This window comes from Oncorhynchus mykiss, chromosome 1, assembly GCF_013265735.2.
Source record: "Oncorhynchus mykiss isolate Arlee chromosome 1, USDA_OmykA_1.1, whole genome shotgun sequence".
Classification (NCBI taxonomy): domain Eukaryota; kingdom Metazoa; phylum Chordata; class Actinopteri; order Salmoniformes; family Salmonidae; genus Oncorhynchus; species Oncorhynchus mykiss.
In genome coordinates this window covers 12,114,571-12,135,591 of record NC_048565.1, presented here as the reverse complement: position 1 = coordinate 12,135,591, position 21,021 = coordinate 12,114,571, and the positions used below count along the sequence as shown (strand labels likewise).

Sequence of the window (21,021 nt, the reverse complement as noted above, 5' to 3'; positions counted from 1 at the left end):
TATTTGTTTTTTTTGTCTTTGCTAAGTTTCACTTTCTTTAATAAATATGTGGAACTCTACATACGCTGCGCCTTGGTCCGACCATTATTCCAACGAACCTGACAACTATACTATACACATGATGAAAGTTCTGACAGATGTCTATAGTTACAGTACACTTTTCAGAAAGGAGACTTGTGGTGCATAGTTTTAATTAAGGACTGTATACAATGCTTATGATACTATTTTAACCTGAATAACTACATTCCTATAACTAAACTCATCCTCTCACTGTCATCTGGGTTTATTTTCAGCAAACTTAACATGTGTAAATATGAGTGTGCTAAAGCAGTGAATAAAACAAACTTAGGGAGGATGCTTCTAATGTTAACATGCATGAAACAAAGGCTTTTATGATTACAGAGGTCAACAAATGAGAGCGCCTGGGAATGGGAGTGGAACTAGGTGCTGCAAGGCCCGGATTAACCTCTACATTACCAGATAAACAGAGAAGGAGTAGGATAAGGGTACGGTTAAAGGCTATAAGAACTGGTCGTCTAGTGCATTGGAATAGAGAGTAAAAGGAGCAGGTATCTGGGCGAGGAAGAATAGATTCAAGGCATAGTGTACAGACAAGGGTATGGTAGGATGTGAATACAGTGGAGGTAAACCTAGGCATTGAGTGACGATGAGAGAGGTTTTGTCTTTAGAGACATCAATTAAACCAGGTGAGGTCACCGCACGTGTGGGAGGTGAAACAAAAGGGCTGGAGGCTCTACAGTGAAATAAGACAATGATCACCAACTAAAACAGAAATGGACATGGCATATTGACATTAGGGAGTGGCATGCATAGCCGAGTGATCATAGGGACCAGTGGGTAGCTAGGTGAGCTGGAGACACGGCGATTCAGACAGCTAGCGAGCCAGGGCTAGCAGGCTAGCAGAAGGGCTTTATGGGGACGTCAAAACGGAAAAGTCTGTTGTAGCCCCCTCGGACGGTTACGTCGGCAGACCAAATCAAATCAAATCAAATTTTATTTGTCACATACACATGGTTAGCAGATGTTAATGCGAGTGTAGCGAAATGCTTGTGCTTCTAGTTCCGACAATGCAGTAATAACCAACAAGTAATCTAACTAACAATTCCAAAACTACTGCCTTGTACACAGTGTAAGGGGATAAAGAATATGTACATATATGAATGAGTGATGGTACAGAGCAGCATAGGCAAGATACAGTAGATGGTATCGAGTACAGTATATACATATGAGATGAGTATGTAAACAAAGTGGCATAGTTAAAGTGGCTAGTGATACATGTATTACATAAGGATACAGTCGATGATATAGAGTACAGTGTATACATACGTATGCATATGAGATGAATAATGTAGGGTAAGTAACATTATATAAGGTAGCATTGTTTAAAGTGGCTAGTGATATATTTACATCATTTCCCATCAATTCCCATTATTAAAGTGGCTGGAGTTGAGTCAGTGTCAGTGTGTTGGCAGCAGCCACTCAATGTTAGTGGTGGCTGTTTAACAGTCTGATGGCCTTGAGATAGAAGCTGTTTTTCAGTCTCTCGGTCCCAGCTTTGATGCACCTGTACTGACCTCGCCTTCTGGATGATAGCGGGGTGAACAGGCAGTGGCTCGGGTGGTTGATGTCCTTGATGATCTTTATGGCCTTCCTGTGACATCGGGTGGTGTAGGTGTCCTGGAGGGCAGGTAGTTTGCCCCCGGTGATGCGTTGTGCAGACCTCACTACCCTCTGGAGAGCCTTACGGTTGAGGGCGGAGCAGTTGCCGTACCAGGCGGTGATACAGCCCGCCAGGATGCTCTCGATTGTGCATCTGTAGAAGTTTGTGAGTGCTTTTGGTGACAAGCCGAATTTCTTCAGCCTCCTGACGTTGAAGAGGCGCTGCTGCGCCTTCTTCACAATGCTGTCTGTGTGAGTGGACCAATTCAGTTTGTCTGTGATGTGTATGCCGAGGAACTTAAAACTTGCTACCCTCTCCACTACTGTTCCATCGATGTGGATAGGGGGGTGTTCCCTCTGCTGTTTCCTGAAGTCCACAATCATCTCCTTAGTTTTGTTGACGTTGAGTGTGAGGTTATTTTCCTGACACCACACTCCGAGGGCCCTCACCTCCTCCCTGTAGGCCGTCTCGTCGTTGTTGGTAATCAAGCCTACCGCTGTTGTGTCGTCCGCAAACTTGATGATTGAGTTGGAGGCGTGCGTGGCCACGCAGTCGTGGGTGAACAGGGAGTACAGGAGAGGGCTCAGAACGCACCCTTGTGGGGCCCCAGTGTTGAGGATCAGCGGGGAGGAGATGTTGTTGCCTACCCTCACCACCTGGGGGCGGCAGGGTGGAAGTGATATGGGGGCGGTAGGGTGGAGGTGATATGGTCCTTGACTAGTCTCTCAAAGCACTTCGTGATGACGGAAGTGAGTGCTGACGGTAGTCGTTTAGCTCAGTTACCTTAGCTTTCTTGGGAACAGGAACAATGGTGGCCCTCTTGAAGCATGTGGGAACAGCAGACTGGTATAGGGATTGATTGAATATGTCCGTAAACACACCGGCCAGCTGGTCTGCGCATGCTCTGAGGGCGCGGCTGGGGATGCCGTCTGGGCCTGCAGCCTTGCGAGGGTTAACACGTTTAAATGTCTTACTCACCTCGGCTGCAGTGAAGGAGAGACCGCATGTTTTCGTTGCAGGCCGTGTCAGTGGCACTGTATTGTCCTCAAAGCGGGCAAAAAAGTTATTTAGTCTGCCTGGGAGCAGGACATCCTGGTCCGTGACTGGGCTGGATTTCTTCCTGTAGTCCGTGATTGACTGTAGACCCTGCCACATGCCTCTTGTGTCTGAGCCGTTGAATTGAGATTCTACTTTGTCTCTGTACTGACGCTTAGCTTGTTTGATAGCCTTGCGGAGGGAATAGCTGCACTGTTTGTATTCGGTCATGTTACCAGACACCTTGCCCTGATTAAAAGCAGTGGTTCGCGCTTTCAGTTTCACGCGAATGCTGCCATCAATCCACGGTTTCTGGTTAGGGAATGTTTTAATCGTTGCTATGGGAACGACATCTTCAACGCACGTTCTAATGAACTCGCACACCGAATCAGCGTATTCGTCAATGTTGTTGTCTGACGCAATACGAAACATGTCCCAGTCCACGTGATGGAAGCAGTCTTGGAGTGTGGAGTCAGCTTGGTCGGACCAGCGTTGGACAGACCTCAGCGTGGGAGCCTCTTGTTTTAGTTTCTGTCTGTAGGCAGGGATCAACAAAATGGAGTCGTGGTCAGCTTTTCCGAAAGGGGGGCGGGGCAGGGCCTTATATGCGTCGCGGAAGTTGGAGTAACAATGATCCAAGGTCTTTCCACCCCTGGTTGCGCAATCAATATGCTGATGAAATTCCAGTCGTGATGGATCGGCAGGGCTTCGTGTAGGCAGTAAAAGGGTCCAGGCCAAATGGCAAAATAGGTATTGTAGCCCAAGGAGTGGCTGATGGACTTCTTCAGCTAACAGTCTGATATGCTCTAGATAGCTAGCGGGCCGCGGCTAGCAAGCTAGCGGATGGGCCTTCAGGGGACGTCTCGATGGAGGAGCCTGTTGAAACCCCATCGAGCGGATTATGTCGGTAGACCAGTTGTGATGGATCGGCGGGGCTCCGTGTCAGCAGTAAAAGGGGCCCAGGCTAATTGGCAAAATAGGTATTGTAGCCCAAGGAGTGGCTGAAGGACCTCTTCAGCTTGCAGGGAGATGGGCCTAGCACAAGGCTAGTTCCAGGCTAACTGGTGATTGCTTTGGGACAGAGACGTTAGCCAGGGGTAGCCACTCAGACAGCAGTTAGTTAGCTGCGATGATCCAGGTCAAAAGGATCAGAGCTTGCGATAGGAATCCGAAGATGTGGAGAAAAAGCAGTCCAGTATGCTCTGGGTTGAATCGCGCTGTGCAGACTGGCAGGAGTTGACAGGGCTTTGGTTAGCTGATGACCACTAGCAGTGGCTAACTGAATACTAGCTAATAGCTAGTTAGCTGGCTAGCTTCTGTTAGGGGCTCCGGTTCTAAAGTATAGAAAATAGCAGATCCATACCACATTGGGTGAGACGGGTTGCAGGAGAGTATGTTGAAATCGAGGTTAAAAATATAAAAAATATCTACGAAATATATATGACGGAAAGATATATATAGACACGGGACACGACAACACAAAGACAAAGACGTCTGAACTGCTATGCCATCTTGGATTCGACCATGACGGACCCTCCACCTCCAAATATATACGAAGGAAAAATATATGGGGCGGCAGCGTAGCCTAGTGGTTAGAGCGTTGGACTAGTAACCGAAAGGTTCCAAGATTGAATCCCCGAGCTGACAAGGTACAAATCTGTCATTCTGCCCCTGAGCAAGGCAGTTAACCCACTGTTCCTAGGCTGTCATTGAAATAAGAATGTGTTATTAACTGACTTGCCTAGTTAAATAAAGGTAAAATAAAATCTATATACATGGGACAAGACAAAGACATCTGAACTGCTACGACATCTTGGAAATCGACCCCGTTCAGAGTACAGGCCTCGGTGTAACGCTCATTCCTTTGACGATAAATGCAAATCCGACCATCACCCCTGATGAGACAAAACCGCGACTCACCATTGAAGAGCACTTTTTGCCAGTCTTGTCTGGTCCAACGATGGTGGGTTTGTGTCCATAGGTGATATTGTTGCCGGTGATGTCTGGTGAGGACCTGCCATACAACAGGCCTACAAGCCCTCAGTCCAGCCTCTCTCAGCCTGTTGCGGACATTCTGAGCACTGATTGAGGGATTATGCGTTCCTGGTGTAACTCGGCAGTTGTTATTGCCATCCTGTACCTGTCCCGCAGGTGTGATGTTCAGATGTACAGATCCTGTGCAGGTGTTGTTACACGTAGTCTGCCACTGTGAGGACGATCAGCTGTCTGTCCTGTCTCCCTATAACTCTGTCTTAGGCGCCTACCTGTAAGCTGTTAGTGTCTTAACGACCATTCCACTGGTGCATGTTCATTAATTGTTTATGGTTCATTGAACAAGCATGAGAAACAGTGTTTAAACCCTTTACAATGAAGATATGCGTAGTTATTTGGATATTTACGAATTATCTTTGAAACACAGGCTCCAGAAAAGGTGACGTTTCTTTTTTTGCTGAATTTCCATTACACAACAACATTCAAGCTCTGACAGATAAATTTTTTAAAAGTATTATCAAAGACAGCACAAGTCAACTTCAAAAGCACAAGAGGAAAGCACTGAATGGAAGGGTTTGCGAAGGGAATGTGCAGGGTTGACACGGAATGCCACTGCTAATTTACCTCCAAGGTTGATCTAGCACTGAAATACTGTATCTCGGCTCTCACAAGGAAAGCACAGGATATTGAAATGTGATGTGATAATAAGTGAATAAGATATTTTATAAGATCAGTCACCATTTCCAGCTTGGCCTCCTCAAAGGCTTTCTTCTCGTCCTGCAGACGACGTTTAGCCTCCCTCTCTGCCTGCTTTCTCAGGCATTCCTGCCTCTCCTTCTCAGCCTCCTCAAACGTCATTTTTAGCTTCCCAGGAGTCACCTGCTCCTTCTCTGTGGGCTGTTCCTCGTCCTCATCCTGGTATTGACACAATCAGTCTACATCAGAGACCATGATATCCACATGAAGTATTGACACAGACAGAATATAATAGCTTTCATGAAATATTAGATTTTCCCAGAAACACCTATGCTCAATCTACACCTAGACTACCATGAAATATCGACACAGATATTATGGCTTTCCTGAAATATTGGATTTCTAGAAACAGCTATGCTGCCAGTCCTGCCGAAGCCTATGGGAGAGGTTCTCCTCAGCTCACCTGGACGACCGAGCTCCGCTTGGCCTCGCGGAAGGAGAGCCTGTTCTCGTTGTAGCGCTTCTTCTTCTCCTCCTCTGTCCTCTTCTTCTGCTCTTCCTCGCGGTTCTTTTCCAGGTCCTCAAAGTTCATCTTGATCCTGCCTGGAGGTCGTGACAGCTTTGCCGGCACCACACGGACCAGGATGGTGTCATCTCCCTCCTGACATAAATGGACAAAAGCCATTGTTAGAAGAGTAAATTACAATAACATAAGATACGATAAGACAAGACAGTACTTAATTTAGCACATAAAACATCAACAAAACAAACCATTTCCTGGTCTGTGAACTTTACAAATGCTGAAGTGGTCGTGTTTATTCAAGTAATGGACTAAACCTATGTTATACATTATGAAATTATAGTTGATACCTCTCAACTAAAAAAGAAAATCCCCACAAACACACACACACACACACACAGAAGATAGGCCTTGAAGGAGAACGTTCTTTTGGTAATGGCCAACATTTTCAGTAGACCTGTCAGTGAACATCAGCCCTAAGATAGGAGAGTCTAATTCGGTCAGCTAGCTAGGAAGCAGGGGCTAATTTAGACAGTCAGTGGTGTGGGAAACATTTACCAGTCACATGCTGTCTATACCCGGCAGTGTCTGTGGCTCAAGCAGCAGCAGTAGAACTCATTAGCCCAGTTGTTTCTATCCCACTCAGTCAGTACTGGCTCCGATTGAAGCTACCTCCCAGGCTCAATAAACCAGGAAGAATTCCCCAAGTTTTCACTAACTTTTACAGTATAGGTACATGCAGTAGGTTGCAGTGAAAGGAGACAATGAAGAGATGGGTTTATCCAGCTTTCATCATGTTCAAGAGACAAATGACTCCAATTCAGTGGAGTAGAACTAATAACAACACTGTGTGAACAGTAAGCACTGAATATGAACAGACAATATCCATGCAGCCTGTCCATCCACAGCCAAACCAAACGTATTTCCACAAAAAATAAACCCTTTCAATAGGCTTTGTCAGAGTAACTATATTGGAACATCTCTGTAATTGCCCTGTGCCAAGATAGAAAGTACATTCAGTACCACTCTTCCTTTAATTTAATTACATTAGAATTAGTCTAGTAGTACTAAGTACTATGTAATTCCCTATCTAGTACAAGGTCATTAACATATTCATTAGAGTGATCCTGAAATGGCACGCAAAGGTTAGCAGGTGCCACAGGTGTATTAGCAGGTGTATTTCAATTGAATTTGAAAGAATAACATGAATGTTTTCTGTTGTATACTTGAAATTTGCACTATAAATTTGAACAAATTTGAAATGGCAAAAAATGTGTTATTACTTGCAACCATCCAGTACCTTGTTGTATCTAGGTCAACCTCGATTTGGTAATGAAGAACTGGCTTCAATCTAGTTTGGCATGGCTACAACTACAGCTAGCCTAGCATTAGACTCGGCTTCCAGGCTTCACTCACCCGTGGCAGAGACTAGCCTAGCTTTAATGCACAGCGCTGGATGCTTTAATGCTTTAAACATTTAATGCGTTAATGCACAGCGCTAAATGCTTCTTAAGCAGCCAGCCTATTTCAGTTTATGGCACATTCTAAGGCCTGTATCTGAAGAAGGCTGTGTGATGACACATCTGAAGATTTATATGATATACACTACGTATTAAAAGTTTTAGAACACCTACTCGTTCAAGGGTTTTCTTTATTTTGACAATTTCTACATTGTAGAATAATAGTGAAGACATCAAAACTACAAATGTGTTAAAGAAATCAAAATATATTTTATATTTGAAATTCATCAAATAGCCCCCCGTTGCCTTGATGACAGCTTTGCACGCACTTGGCATTCTCTCAACCAGCTTCACCTGGAATGCTTTTCCAACAGTCTTGAAGGAGTTCCCACAAATGCTGAGAACTTGTTGGCTGTTTTTCCGTCAATCTGCGGTCCGACTCATCCCAAACCATCTCAATTTGGTAGAGTTTGGGTAATTGTGGAGGCCAGGTCATCTGATGCAGCACTCCATCACTCTCCTTCTTGGTCAAAAAGCCCTTACACAGCCTGGAGGTGTGTTGGGTCATTGTCCTGTTGAAAAACAAATGATAGTCCCACTAAGCCAAACCAGATGGGAGGGCGCATCTCTGCAGAATGCTGTGGTAGCCATGCTGGTTAAATCACAGACAGTGTCACCAGCAAAGCACCCCCACACCATAACACCTCCTCCTCCATGCTTCACGTTGGGAAATACACATGTGGAGATTATCCATTCACCCACACCGTGTCTCACAAAGATACCGCGGTTGGAACCAAAAATATCAAATTTGGACTCCAGACCAAAGGACACATTTCCATTGGTCTGATGTCCATTGCTCGTGTTTCTTGGCCCAAGCATGTCATTTCTTATTGGTGTCCTTTAGTAGTGATTTCTTTGCAGCATTTCGACCATGAAGGTCTGATTCACACAGTCTCCTCTGAACAGCTGATGTTGAGATGTGTCTGTTACTTGAACTCTGTGAAGCATTTACTTGGGCTGCAATTTCTGAGGCTGGTAACTCTAATGAACTTATCCTCTGCAGCAGAGGTAACTGTGGGTCTTCCATTCCTGTGGCGGTCCACATGAGAGCCAGTTTCATCATAGCACTTGATAGTAATGATGGACTGTCGTTTCTTGTTGCTTATTTGAGCTGTTCTTGCCATAATATAGACTTGCTCTTTTACCAAATAGGGCTATCTTCTGTATACCCCCCTACCTTGTCACAACACAACTGATTGGCTCAAACACATTAAGAAGGAAATACATTATTTTAAGAAGGCACACCTGTTAATTTAAATGCATTCCAGGTGACTACCTCACAAAGCTGGTTGAGAGAATGCCAAGAGTGTGCAAAGCTGTCATCAAGGCAAAGGGTGGCTACTCTGAAGAATCTCAAATATAAAAAATATAAAAATTGTTTAACACTTTTTGGTTACTACATGATTCCATATGTGTTATTTAATAGCTTTGATGTCTTCACTATTATTCTACAATGTAGAAAATAGTAAAAATGAAGAAAACCCTTGAATGAGTTGGTATTCTAAAACCTTTGACCGGTACTGTATCTCTGATAGTATATACTGTATCAGACACGATATGTGCTCTCAGAGCTGCAATGGATTGCAGCACCACTCAAGTCCTTTGCAGCAACTGTTAGCCTTTCAAATGGCACTTAAAATACATCATCCAGGTGGCAGTTGAGGATTACCTGACTGATTACACAGAGGTGGAGGCCAGTCCCTCATCGGGGGCAGCGATTGAGCAATCCAGCCCTGATGTACCGCTTCCCTTATAGGCTACATTACAGTTTACCTATGGCCCAACGAAGGAATCCCGCAAGCTTACCTCTGCGGCTTTCTTGGCCAGCTCCTTCTGCATCTTCGCTTTCTCCATGATGTCCTGGGCGGCGCGCTTCTTCCTCTCCTCCTCCATCCGCTTCCTCTCCTCCTCTTGTCTCTGCTTCTCCATCTCGGCAAACTTCCCCTTCACACTGCCTGTAGAGTGTAGACCCCACATGTTGATGATGAGACCACAGTACAAACACCAGGGTCGTGTTCATTAGGCCCGCAACGTTTTATAACAGTTTGCAATGGACATGATAATGAGCGTTAATTATTGGTTAGGTCCAGGTAGTCTCACCCTGTTTCAGTCTGTTTCCTTCCATTTGTTGCCTAATGAATACAACCCAATGGGTGAGATGAGGATAAGGACAGCACCCTCCTCCTCAGCCCTCTCCCAGCCCACCTACCCCCCATTTCCTACCTGTGATCTTGGGGACGTAGGATTTCTCTACCTTGGCCGGCTTCACCTCCTCCTCCTCATCACTGGAGGCAAGTAGTTCTTTTATCTGTGGTGGATCAGAGGGAGAGCGTTGCTGAGAGGTTACCGGTTTATCTGGGATCATCTGCTCTGCACGCTAGCCACCTCAGGGGCCATGCTGGGCCCAGAAAGTACTCAAGGCCCTAATCTGGTAAAATAGCACGAGCATGTGACCCACAGGGAGGCCTCTGATTGGATCATGCGGTTGTGACATAGGGGGAGATCAACACTTAGGCATCCAGTCTCTAAGAGTTAGCTACTACAGTACAGGGGGTTTTCTTCCCTCCTCCTGAGTATCAAGGTGTTCCACCCTTGTATCAGACGTTGCTTGTTTTACTGTAATGTGTCCTGTGATACAGCTTTTAATAAAGGACAACATGCGTAAAATAGAACATGTATTTAGTATGTTCTCAATTATCCCCATGTTTTGGGTATAAGTTTGCCCTAAATTGACATAAGCACAAACCAAGCACATCTATAACACAATTGTTAAGATATTTCAATAGAACGTTGAGATTTTTTTGTGCAAAGTGATATGATGCTGATATGAGTTTTCCAGTACACCCACACTGCTGTTGTTGAGGCTCGTGCTCCATGCCATGCAGGTCACAGTTAGTTGGGGTTAACTCTCTCGGTGTTTGACCTCCGACCTGTTGCTTCCTGCGGTTGTATTCTCTCTCCTTGACGTACTGCTCCTTCCTTTTCTGGTGCTCCTCTAGGCTCCTCCTACTGTTGCGCTCCTCCCTGGCCTTCTGCATGGCCTCAAACTTGTTCTTCACGTCAGCCTTACCGATCTGGGGCACGTAGCTCCTGGCCACCGGCTTTTTGGAGCGCAGAAGTCTCTGGAGTAAGACGAAAATACAAGAAATTAATTGCGAAGGTTCATATATAGGAGTGTGGTTCTCAGATCTAAAAGAGACGTTTTGAATAGTATTATTTAGCTGAACGTTACAGAAACATTATGAAAGATCTACAGGCCATCAATCCCTAACACAAGGATAGGCAACTTTGATGGGGGTGGGGGTCACAAAAAATCTGAACTCATCATGACGGGCCGCAGTTGCTAGCAGGTCTGCGTACCCAAATTCTTACCCACACGTGTAGTCAGAGCCGGCCCTAGCCTTTTGGGGGCCCTAAGCAAAATTTGATCCACAAAAGGGGTCCCGCAGCCGGCCAGTTGCCCATCCCTGCCCTAGTGTGGTTGACTCAGCAACGTGCTACACTTCAGATTGCCTCACCTTTTGTTTCAGAGCCACCTCAGATACGTTCTGTGACTGGTCATTCTCTTCTTTCTCTGACTCATCGTTCATGTCATGCGCCACTCCATTTTGTGCCACATTGTTCTTGTCCTTCCTGGATCTTGAACTTTGCCTTGCCTTGTCCTTAACTGTATAATTTTCTTTGTGCTCCACATCATTCCTGTCGTGTGCCTCATCTTCTTCCTCCTCCTCTTCCTCGGGCTCTGTGTGAACCTCATCCTCTTCGGTGTGAACTTCTTCCTCATTGTCGCTGTACGCCTCATTCTTTTCTTGTGCCTCATCATGTTCGTCATGGGACACATCGTCATTTTTGTATGCCTCATTGTCTTTGTGTGCCAAATCATGCTTGTCGTGTTCCACATCATCCTCTTTGTGTGCCACATGGCCATGCAACTCGTTCATGTTGTCGTTGTTCTCTTTATCACTCATTTTGTGTGCTTCATCACACATATCATGTGCCACATCAGTCATGTCGTGTGCGACATCAGCAATATTTTGTGCTACCTCAGTCATGTTCACGCCACGCTGACAAATTAACAGAGCCCTCTTCAAATGTTACCTGTCAAAAAAATAAAAACACCATTATGGTATGGTACAATAACAACAAACATCTTTCTCTTCACAAATCATGTATTATTCATAATTTATTAAACATATTCAGACCCCTTCCCCTTTCCCACATTTTTTTAAGTTACAGCCATATCCTTCATCTACACACAATAATACCCTATCATGACAAAGTGAGAAAAAAAAAACATAAATACCTTATTTACATAAGTATTCAGACCCTTTGCTATGACACTCAAAATTGAGCTCAGGTGCATCCTGTTTCCATTGATCATCCTTGAGATGTTTCTACAACTTGATTGGAGTCCACCTGTGGTCAATTCAATTGATTGGACATTATATGGAAAGGCACACACCTGTCTGTATAAGGTCCCACAGTTGACAGTACATGTCAGATCATAAACCAAGCCATCATGTCGAAGGAATTGTCCATAGAGCTTCGAGACAGGATTGTGTCGAGGCACAGATCTGGGGAAGGGTACCAAAACATTTCTACAGCTTTGAAGGTCCCCAAGAACACAATGTCCTCCATCATTCTTAAATGAAAGAAGTTTGGAACCACTAAGACTCTTCTTAGAGCTGGCCAACCAGGCCAAAATGAGCAACCGCGGAGAAGGGTCTTGGTCAGGGAGGTGACCAAGAACCCAATGGTCACTCTGACAGAGCTCTAGAGTTCCTCTGTGGAGATGGGAGAACCTTCCAGAAGGACAACCATCTCTGCAGCACTTCACCAATCAGGCCTTTATGGTAGAGTGGCTAGACGGAAGCCATTTCTCAGTAAAAGGCACATAACAGTCCGCTTGGAGTTTGCCAAATGCCCCCTAAAGGACTCTCAGACCATGAGAAACAAGATGCTCTGGTCTGATGAAACCAAGATTGAAATCTTTGGCCTGAATGCCAAGCGTCACATCTGGAGGAAACCTGGCACCATCACTATGGTGAAGCAGGGTGGTGGCAGCATCATGCTGTGGCGATGTTTTTCAGCGGCAGGGAGACTAGTCAGGATCGAGGCATGATTGAACGGAGCAAAGTACAGAGGGATCCTTGATGAAAACCTGCTCCAGAGCGCTCAGGACCTCAACCAAGACAACGCAGGAGTGGCTTCGGGACAAGTCTCTGAATGTCCTTGAGTGGCCCAGCCAGAGCCCTGACTTGAACTCAATCGAACATCTCTGGAGAGACCTGAAAATAACTGTGTAGCGACGCTCCCCATCCAACCTGGCAGAGCTTGAGAGGATCTGCGGAGAAGAATGGGAGAAACTCCCCAAATACAGGTGTGCCAAGCCCAAGAAGACTCGATACTGTAATCGCTGCCAAAGATGATTCAACAAAGTACTGAGTAAAGGGTCTAAATACTTATGTAAATGTATTATTTTCTAAATGCTTTATATACACTTTTCGAATGAGATGTACATCACGTTCTTGCCTTCTCAAGTTATACCATTTTCATTCCTTGAATCATTTTTGTCCGCAACATCAACTTCTAAGGCTGCTCCCCCACTAGATAGCACCGCCACCTCATACTCTGCTTCAAAACTCAATAGGACAGACAGTGTCTTCTCAGTTTCACCATGCTTGGGACCGGGTCTGTGTTGCACCAAACGGCGGGCGTCACAGACACAGGGAATCTTTTCGTTACTCCACCACAACACTTAACGCCACGGTCTGAATACTTATGTGATATTTCATTTTTTTATGTTGTATAAATTAGCAGACATTTCTAAAAACCTGTTTTTGCTTTGTCATTATGGGGTACTGTTTGTAGATTGATGAGGGGGGAAATTATTTAGTCCATTTTAGAATAAGGCTGTAACTTAACAAAATGTGGAAAAAGTCAAGAGGTCTGAATACTTTACAAATGCACTGTATATCCCTTCAAAATGTTTATGAGGCTCCTCTGCCCCATCATGAAACACACTGTAAAGAAAAACGCTAGCAAAATGTAGTCTCATTCACCTCGGTTTTCCTCAAAGACGGGCAACATAATGGTGAAACATTTCTCCCAATGATGAACTTCAGATTGAGTTTATTGAATGCTCTATACCGAATGCAGCGCTAGGACAACAATTTTACCAGTAAACATTATGTAGTGCCCTTTCTGAAGTCTGGTGTGGTAAATGGCTAGCCTATACATGTATGGACTTCAATCATGTGTGTAACTTTTAATATCTGTTTCACTACACTCTTTAAAAAAGGGTTCCAAAAAGTTTCTACCAACAACCATTTTGATCTGAAAAACCCTTTTTGGAAGACAAGAGTTTTTTGTAAGGCAAAGGGTTCTACCTTGAACCTTTAACATTCTAAGAACTGTTTTTGGAATACAGGGTTCTTTGATGATTCTTTGGGAGGCAAGAAGGATTCTTTGGAAGGCAAGAAGGGTTCTATATAAAACCAACTATAATATTTCCCAGGATGCTAAAGTGCATGGAGATTTTCAGAATTGTTTGTTTTATGGTAATCTCTGTGCTTTTGCATGTACATTGATTGGTTGATTCGTTTTATGCTACAGGAAGATAAAAAAGATACAGTTTGTAAAAAATAATCCAATCTATTAGTAATTTGATTTATTGGACCGGTTACTGAGATGGTTTTTCCAGTTTAGATGATTGAGGTAGTCTCAGTATTCAATCTTCCCTATCCTGGTAGTCATGCAGAATGCAAGTTACAGGTGATTAACATTTCCACTTGTTGGATATCCTAACTCTGGCTGGATTCCAGTAGGAATTACACGTCACTTTGCAAGCCAGCATAATGTGATTTGCAGGCCTAATGTGACCTGTCAACCAGGATCTTCTCTAACACCACTGTGTTAGGGTATAACTAGGCCCTCAAAGAAAGTCCTTATGACGTATATCATCTATTGTCATAAATAATAACATTTTAAAGGCTAATAAAGCTGGGGGAACCATTCATAGCAGTTCTAGGAATAATCTTTAGATGATAAAATGGTTATTGGTAGGACCCTTCGTAGACGGTTATAAGCAGAACCTTTCATATCGGGTTCTAGGCAGAACTACACTGAATAAAAATATAAACAGAGCATGTAAAGTGTTGGCCCATGTTTCATGAGCTGAAAAAAAAAAAATCCCAGAAATGTTCCACTTTGTCACATCCTGACCATAGAAAGCCTTTATTTTCTATGGTGGAGTAGGTCAGGGTGTGACTGGGGGGGTGTTCTAGATTATTATTTCTCTGTGTAGTCTAGTTTTTAGATTTCTATGTTGGCCTGGTATGGTTCCCAATCAGAGGCAGCTATCTATCGTTGTCTCTGATTGGGGATCATATTTAGGTAGCCTTTTCCCACCTGTTGTTTGTGGGATCTTGTTTTTGTATTGTTGCTTTTGAGCCCTACAAGGCTGTACGTTTGTTTGTTTGTTTCTCTTTATTATTTTTGTTGCTGGTTCACATTCTATAAATTATGATGAACCCAAATCACGCTGCGCCTTGGTCTACCCATTTCGACATGCGTTACACACTTGCACAAATTTTCACACTTATTTCTCTCAAATTTTGTGCACAAATATGTTTACATCCCTGTTAGTGAGCATTTGTCCTTAGCTAAAATAATCAATCCACCTGACAGGTGTGGTGAATCAACAAATAATAATCCACACAACACAAGTATTTATGTCTGCAACAAAGCCCTTTTGTTGGTGAAAATTCATTCTGATTCGCTGGGCCTGACTCCCCAGTGGGTGGGCCTGGCTTTCAAGTGGGTGGGCCTATGCCCTCCAAGGACCACCCATGGCTGCAACCCTGCCAAGTCATGTAAAATCCATAGACTAGGGCCTAATGAATTTATTTCATTTGACTGATTTCCTTCTATGAACTATAACTCTGTAAATTCTTTGAAATTGTTGCATATTGAGTTTATATTTTTATTCATTATATATCAGGGGGATCTTTGAAGAACCATCCATAGAGGGTTCTAGAAAGGGTTCTACCCAGCACCAAAAAGGGTTCCGCTATGGGGACAAACTTAAGAGTGTACCCTACATATATTTATACTGTACAGCAAACAAAGTGTACTGTGAAGCACTTTGTGATAACTGCTGCAAAATAGCTCTATAAAATACATGCGATTGATCGATACCCTACAGAATATCACATGATAAATACATATTTTTTTTGCAGAGCAGCTGGAGTTTTGCGGGTGTCTGTTTGGGGAGGCAGGCATCTCATGGCTGCTGCAGTTTGGGGAAGGAAAGGGGTGCTCGTCCTCCAACTCCTCCCCTCAGTATGCTGAGCCACAGCACATTATGCAGGGCCAGGACACTAAGTATAGCCCGCTTGTGTGTCCAGACCATGTGTTCATGGCTATTTCTGATGAGTGGTATGCGGTTGGACAGAGCGAGGGTCGGTAGCCACATGTCACCCAACAGACCCTTGACAAAACATAAGACTAAGTACCAGCCTTAGTACCACACTTAGTACCACACGTATTACCAGCCTTAGTACCAGCCTTAGTACCAGCCCTAGTACCAGCCTTAGTACCAGTACCAGCCTTAGTACCAGCCTTAGAACCACACTTATTACCAGCCTTCGTACCAGACTTAGTAACAGACTTAGTACCAGACTTATTACCAGCCTTAGTACCAGACTTAGTAACAGACTCAGTAACAGACTTAGTACCAGCCTTAGTACCAGCCTTAGTACCAGCCTTAGTACCAGCCTTAGTACCACACTTATTACCAGCCTTCGTACCAGACTTAGTAACAGACTTAGTACCAGACTTATTACCAGCCTTAGTACCAGACTTAGTAACAGACTTATTACCAGCCTTAGTACCAGACTTAGTAACAGACTCAGTAACAGACTTAGTACCAGACTTAGTACCAGACTTAGTACAAGACAATCGGACGAGCAAGAGATAATTTGGCCATAGAGCCATCAGACACTAGAAAGGTTACTGTTTATCAGTGTGTTAGAAATGTAAGCTAAATGTAGAATGTATTATCATCAATTCACTTGGTAATGATACTGAAGTAAACAGTCAGGGAGGTTTGGGGTTAACACGTGCTTAATAAAAAGAGACAGGCCATCAAATAACATTTGATTGATTTCATTGATTCATGGTTTGAAAACTTGAAGGGTAGACCTAAATGTACCAAATGTTGATTTGTTGATCAACAGGCCTACTTAATTAACAGTGTATAGTTAGACTTTGAGTTAAATCAATCTCACATTACACACCTGATGAACAGCTGCGTTGGCACATATCACAGCAATTACTTTGATTGCGACAACTACTATGATGTTGATGGTGTGGATTACCAGTCTGAAGGTTAAGAACAGCGAGAGTAACAGGTAATTAACTTGATTTTACCAAAATATGAATAACTCAAGACTACTTTCTAAGAAGTTATCTCGACTGGCTATGTTTCCCTCTGTCCAATTAATCATTAGACTGGGTTCAGAACGTCTGTCACAGCTGTGGAGCTGGTTAACAGACTGCACTGCCCTCTTCAATCCAGCTGTGATAACCAGGCATGATAATAAAGTCTATAATTCATATAAATGAAATGAATATACCCTTTTTAGCACAATATTGTGTCTGTGCAAATCACAAATGGACAAAATGGTACAATGTGGGGAAACAGTAAGCAAACACAATGTCCAAGTCACCATCTCTCTACAAAGAAGTTGTAGGCCTTTGCCAAAATACAATATAATTTGATGCATTTTTATAATACACTGTTTAAAAAAATTTTTTAGGGCAACTGAGCTGCCACCAACTTGAAGGAGACAAAACTTGAAAAACATCATCCTGAGACGTTTTGAAACGTTACATGGTGCAACACCTTGCCAGGGACTAGGAACACTAACAGAAAAGGTTGAAAACACTATTTTGGTGTTTCGAGTCCAATTTAGTGCAGAATTGGTGCAGTTTCCTCTCTCTTAAGCTTCCAAACAGTATTCTGATGATTTGAAACCTGTCACGTGCAGAATTAAATCCTTTTGCTTGGTGTCTTAAAGTTTAACATTGTTTTATGCTTTTGCTATTATATACCGCTTCAGCAGGCTCTGTCAAGCACAGTGTTTGTTTGAACCACCATCAGTAACTACAGGTTCAACTGAAAGAACTAAAGATTCAGCCCTAGTGTTTTCCATTGCCAAGCATGAATGTGGAAATGGATATTGTCCTCATTGAACTTCATTTGTCTGATGGTTTTGATATGCGTTCTTCATGATCTATTACACCTCACGGCACAACAAGCTTAATAATAATATACAGTAGAAACATACTTTTCTTTCTTCAAACGTGCATACAACACCGTTGAAGAGATTAAAACCAGACTTCCAATGAGTTCAGTCACTCAATTATCTCTCTCTTTGGTTATCCTCATGAAAGATACATTTTGAGCAACATATTAAGTTGGATTTACCTTATTTTAGGGTGTACTAAGTTAACATATGGAATTGTTTTAACAATGCATTGTTTAGCTATTTCATTTTGAATGTTAGCACCCCTTCAGGTATAGAAAAAAAATGATATTTTATCAACAAACAAAAAAATGTATATTGAATTTGGCTTTTACTACTATAGCCCATAGAAACGCATTGAACAACACATTTATAAATGGCTAAAAAGGATTCTGAAGAAGGCCATTGAAGGCCGAAATGTCAATCCTTTAAACTTATCTAATAAAACTAAGAATGTTGAATGGTGAGCGAGCGTTGTGCCTCTTCAGTCAAATAAGACAGTCAAAAAATGAATCACAATGAATAAGGTTTTTGACGTGTATTTCCTATATCTAGGAGATATAAGAAAACTCAGGAAATATTTTTGTGTTTTGGACACATATTTAACCCCTTATTTTTGTTGGCACAATCCATTAGTTTGTATGGGTTACCTTCAGATGGGTCTAATGTGAGGGTCGTAGAGTAACACGGAGAACACCGTCGTGTTCGTGAGATTCTCCTTTTTCCATAATAATTTGTAGGCCAAACCGTTCAAACGCTACAAACGTATTCGTTAGAAGACTGATTTTTGCGATGTCTCATGGTCTGACAAACACCGCTGTAGCTCGGCCACCTTCCACCGTAGATGCGGAAGGACGACATAGGCGGATGTGATGGATTGAGATATGATAGCTCTAGTTTAAACTGAGATTTTCATGGGATTTTTTGTATTATGATAGTTATGAAATGACAGAGGGGAAACAGATAGTGGGAGAAACAGTGGGAGTGAGAGAAACAGATTGAAGGGTTGGAGTTGGGATTTTAACCCCGGTCATTGGTGAGGAGGGCTGACCTGTCTAAACTGGGTGCGTTACCGCTAGAGAAAGGGCTCTGCATGACTTGCATATATTTTTATTAAGTATATGTGGGTTGTTTTTCTTGTCAATTTCAGTTCACTCCAGTTGTTTTTTTTTTACAGTGTGGCTGTGTGGTTGAGTTGGCAAACTTTTACGAAATGTACTAATTTACTGCTTCATAGGCCCTTACCATCAATCAATATTCAGGCTATAAATCAAATCAAATCAAATTTATTTATATAGCCCTTCGTACATCAGCTGATATCTCAAAGTGCTGTACAGAAACCCAGCCTAAAACCCCAAACAGCAAGCAATGCAGGTGTAGAAGCACCTTATAAACCATTTGCTTTTCTAAACCATTGACTGTATAAGAAACACAAGTTTTGTGTTTTAATGCTGCCTTTTACATGCACTGAAACTTCTTAAAAACAAGAATATTCAGGTTGAAATGCATCTTCTGCATTCAACCCAACCCTTCTGAGCCAGAGAGGTGTGGGGAGCTGCCTTAATCGCCTTAATCAACATCCACAACAGAAGTTGTGTGGGGTTAAGTGCCTTGCTCAAAAGGCAGTACAGCAGATTTTAACACCTTGCCGGCTCAGGGATTTCAACCAGAAACCTTTTGGTTACTGGCCTAACACGCTCAACCGCTGGGATACCTGCCGCCCTCAACAACCACTTTGGGTGTTTCAGAGTACTACATTTCTGTTTTAAAACACATTCTGCGTACTTAAACACTTCCATTAGGTTTACCTTCAAACACCCTCCAAACATCAGATATCAGCTTAGGTGCCTTAATATTTATGGTTTCATTACACAATTATGAATTTTGGAGACTTTCTATTATTACAGTGTATTGTTGAAGCACTTCAATATGGTATATTAACTTAAGTATCCTACTGTATCAATTATGACCTTTATAGGTTGGCAAAAAATAATCAAAAGGTATTAATTACCCTAAATATGATCTACAGGCTATTGCATTACCCTGATATAGTTACACTCATAAATACTTTTCTTGACCACACAATTCATGCAAGGATTTGTGTAGATTAACTTGAACTGCTATATCATCGTTAACCAATACATTTAGGCCTGGCAAGTCAAATCCTATTTTTGGTTAATAGTACACTCAGCTGCCACTAAATACCATGACAAGCTGCTAGAATAATCTGTGAATATAAAAAAATAAAAATAAATATTTCTTTGTTTGATGTTTACTCATGTTTGCCCCTTTACGCTGGAGTAAAACCAAACTATCATCATCTTTTATTTTACAGCTAAATAAAACAGCTGAATGGCAAAGCAAAGTCAACTAGGCCTGACTGAAATATATCACTTTTCAATTTTGCTTAGTCTTCTGAATAGCATTATGTTCTCCTTCACGTTACAAATCTCAATTTCCAGATCAACCATTGAGGGGCAAAATGTAAACTCTCCCCAACAGGTGAATTTTAACATCCACATAACACACATTATCTTAAATTAAAGTTTTGCAGGAAAAAGTTTACCTGTTTCAGTGTAATATCCTCCTTATTTTAGGACTTTTCTGTGCAGATAGTGGATTAAAACAAATGTAATGTCAAGTATAGAAAACCCAATTTGTCAAAGCACAGAGATGCCTGCGCCGCGTTCACGACTAAAAGTTTAATGGGTGAGGTTACGTATCCGCAACCAGCTTTCATGAAAGTACCGCTACTTTGGCCGTCAGCCGCATTCCGCGCGCGCCAGCGCCAGCTTCAGCTGTCGCCTCAAAAACGCATGGTCCTTCCTGTTCGCCCAACACAGATACAGCTGCAGCTCTCTGCCATTAACCCAGACCGTGTTTTATCTGTCAAATTATATTCCCTGCAATTATTTTGTGAGTAAATGTATACATTTTAATAAACTGTTTAACCTACCTTTCATTGGCTTGTTTTATTTTTTGCAATAGGCTACTACTACTTACACTGCTACTACTAGTACTACTACTACTACTGCTACTACTACTACTACTGCTGCTACTACTGCAACTGCTACTACTACTGCTACTACTACTTCTGCTACTACTATTGCTACTACTACTGCTACTACTATTGGTACTACTACTGCTACTACTACTACTACTACTACTACTTCTGCTACTACTATTGCTACTACTACTACTGCTACTACTACCCCGACTACTACTGCTGCTACTACTACTACTACTACTTCTGCTACTACTATTGCT

At 42.7% G+C, this 21,021-nt stretch overlaps 1 protein-coding gene across 3 annotated transcripts in view; it reads right to left on the bottom strand.

Moving 5' to 3' along the window:
- The window catches only part of LOC110535183 (nexilin), a 32,251-nt gene extending 11,745 nt beyond the window's left edge, over positions 1-20,506 (bottom strand). For 2 of the 3 annotated variants that reach the window (XM_021620238.2, XM_021620082.2), the window contains exons 1-7: positions 20,321-20,506; positions 10,963-11,542; positions 10,375-10,566; positions 9,668-9,752; positions 9,251-9,399; positions 5,868-6,065; positions 5,447-5,623 (exon numbers count right to left, since the gene is read on the bottom strand). In XM_021620238.2, the coding sequence (XP_021475913.2) occupies positions 5,447-5,623; positions 5,868-6,065; positions 9,251-9,399; positions 9,668-9,752; positions 10,375-10,566; positions 10,963-11,496 (1,335 nt within the window). In that variant the 5' untranslated portion in view covers positions 11,497-11,542; positions 20,321-20,506. Of the gene's footprint in view, positions 1-5,446; positions 5,624-5,867; positions 6,066-9,250; positions 9,400-9,667; positions 9,753-10,374; positions 10,567-10,962; positions 11,543-16,743; positions 16,763-20,320 lie in introns of those variants that run through there. The other variant, XM_021620159.2, reaches the window with a different exon arrangement.
- Between the last annotated feature and the right edge of the window lie 515 nt (positions 20,507-21,021).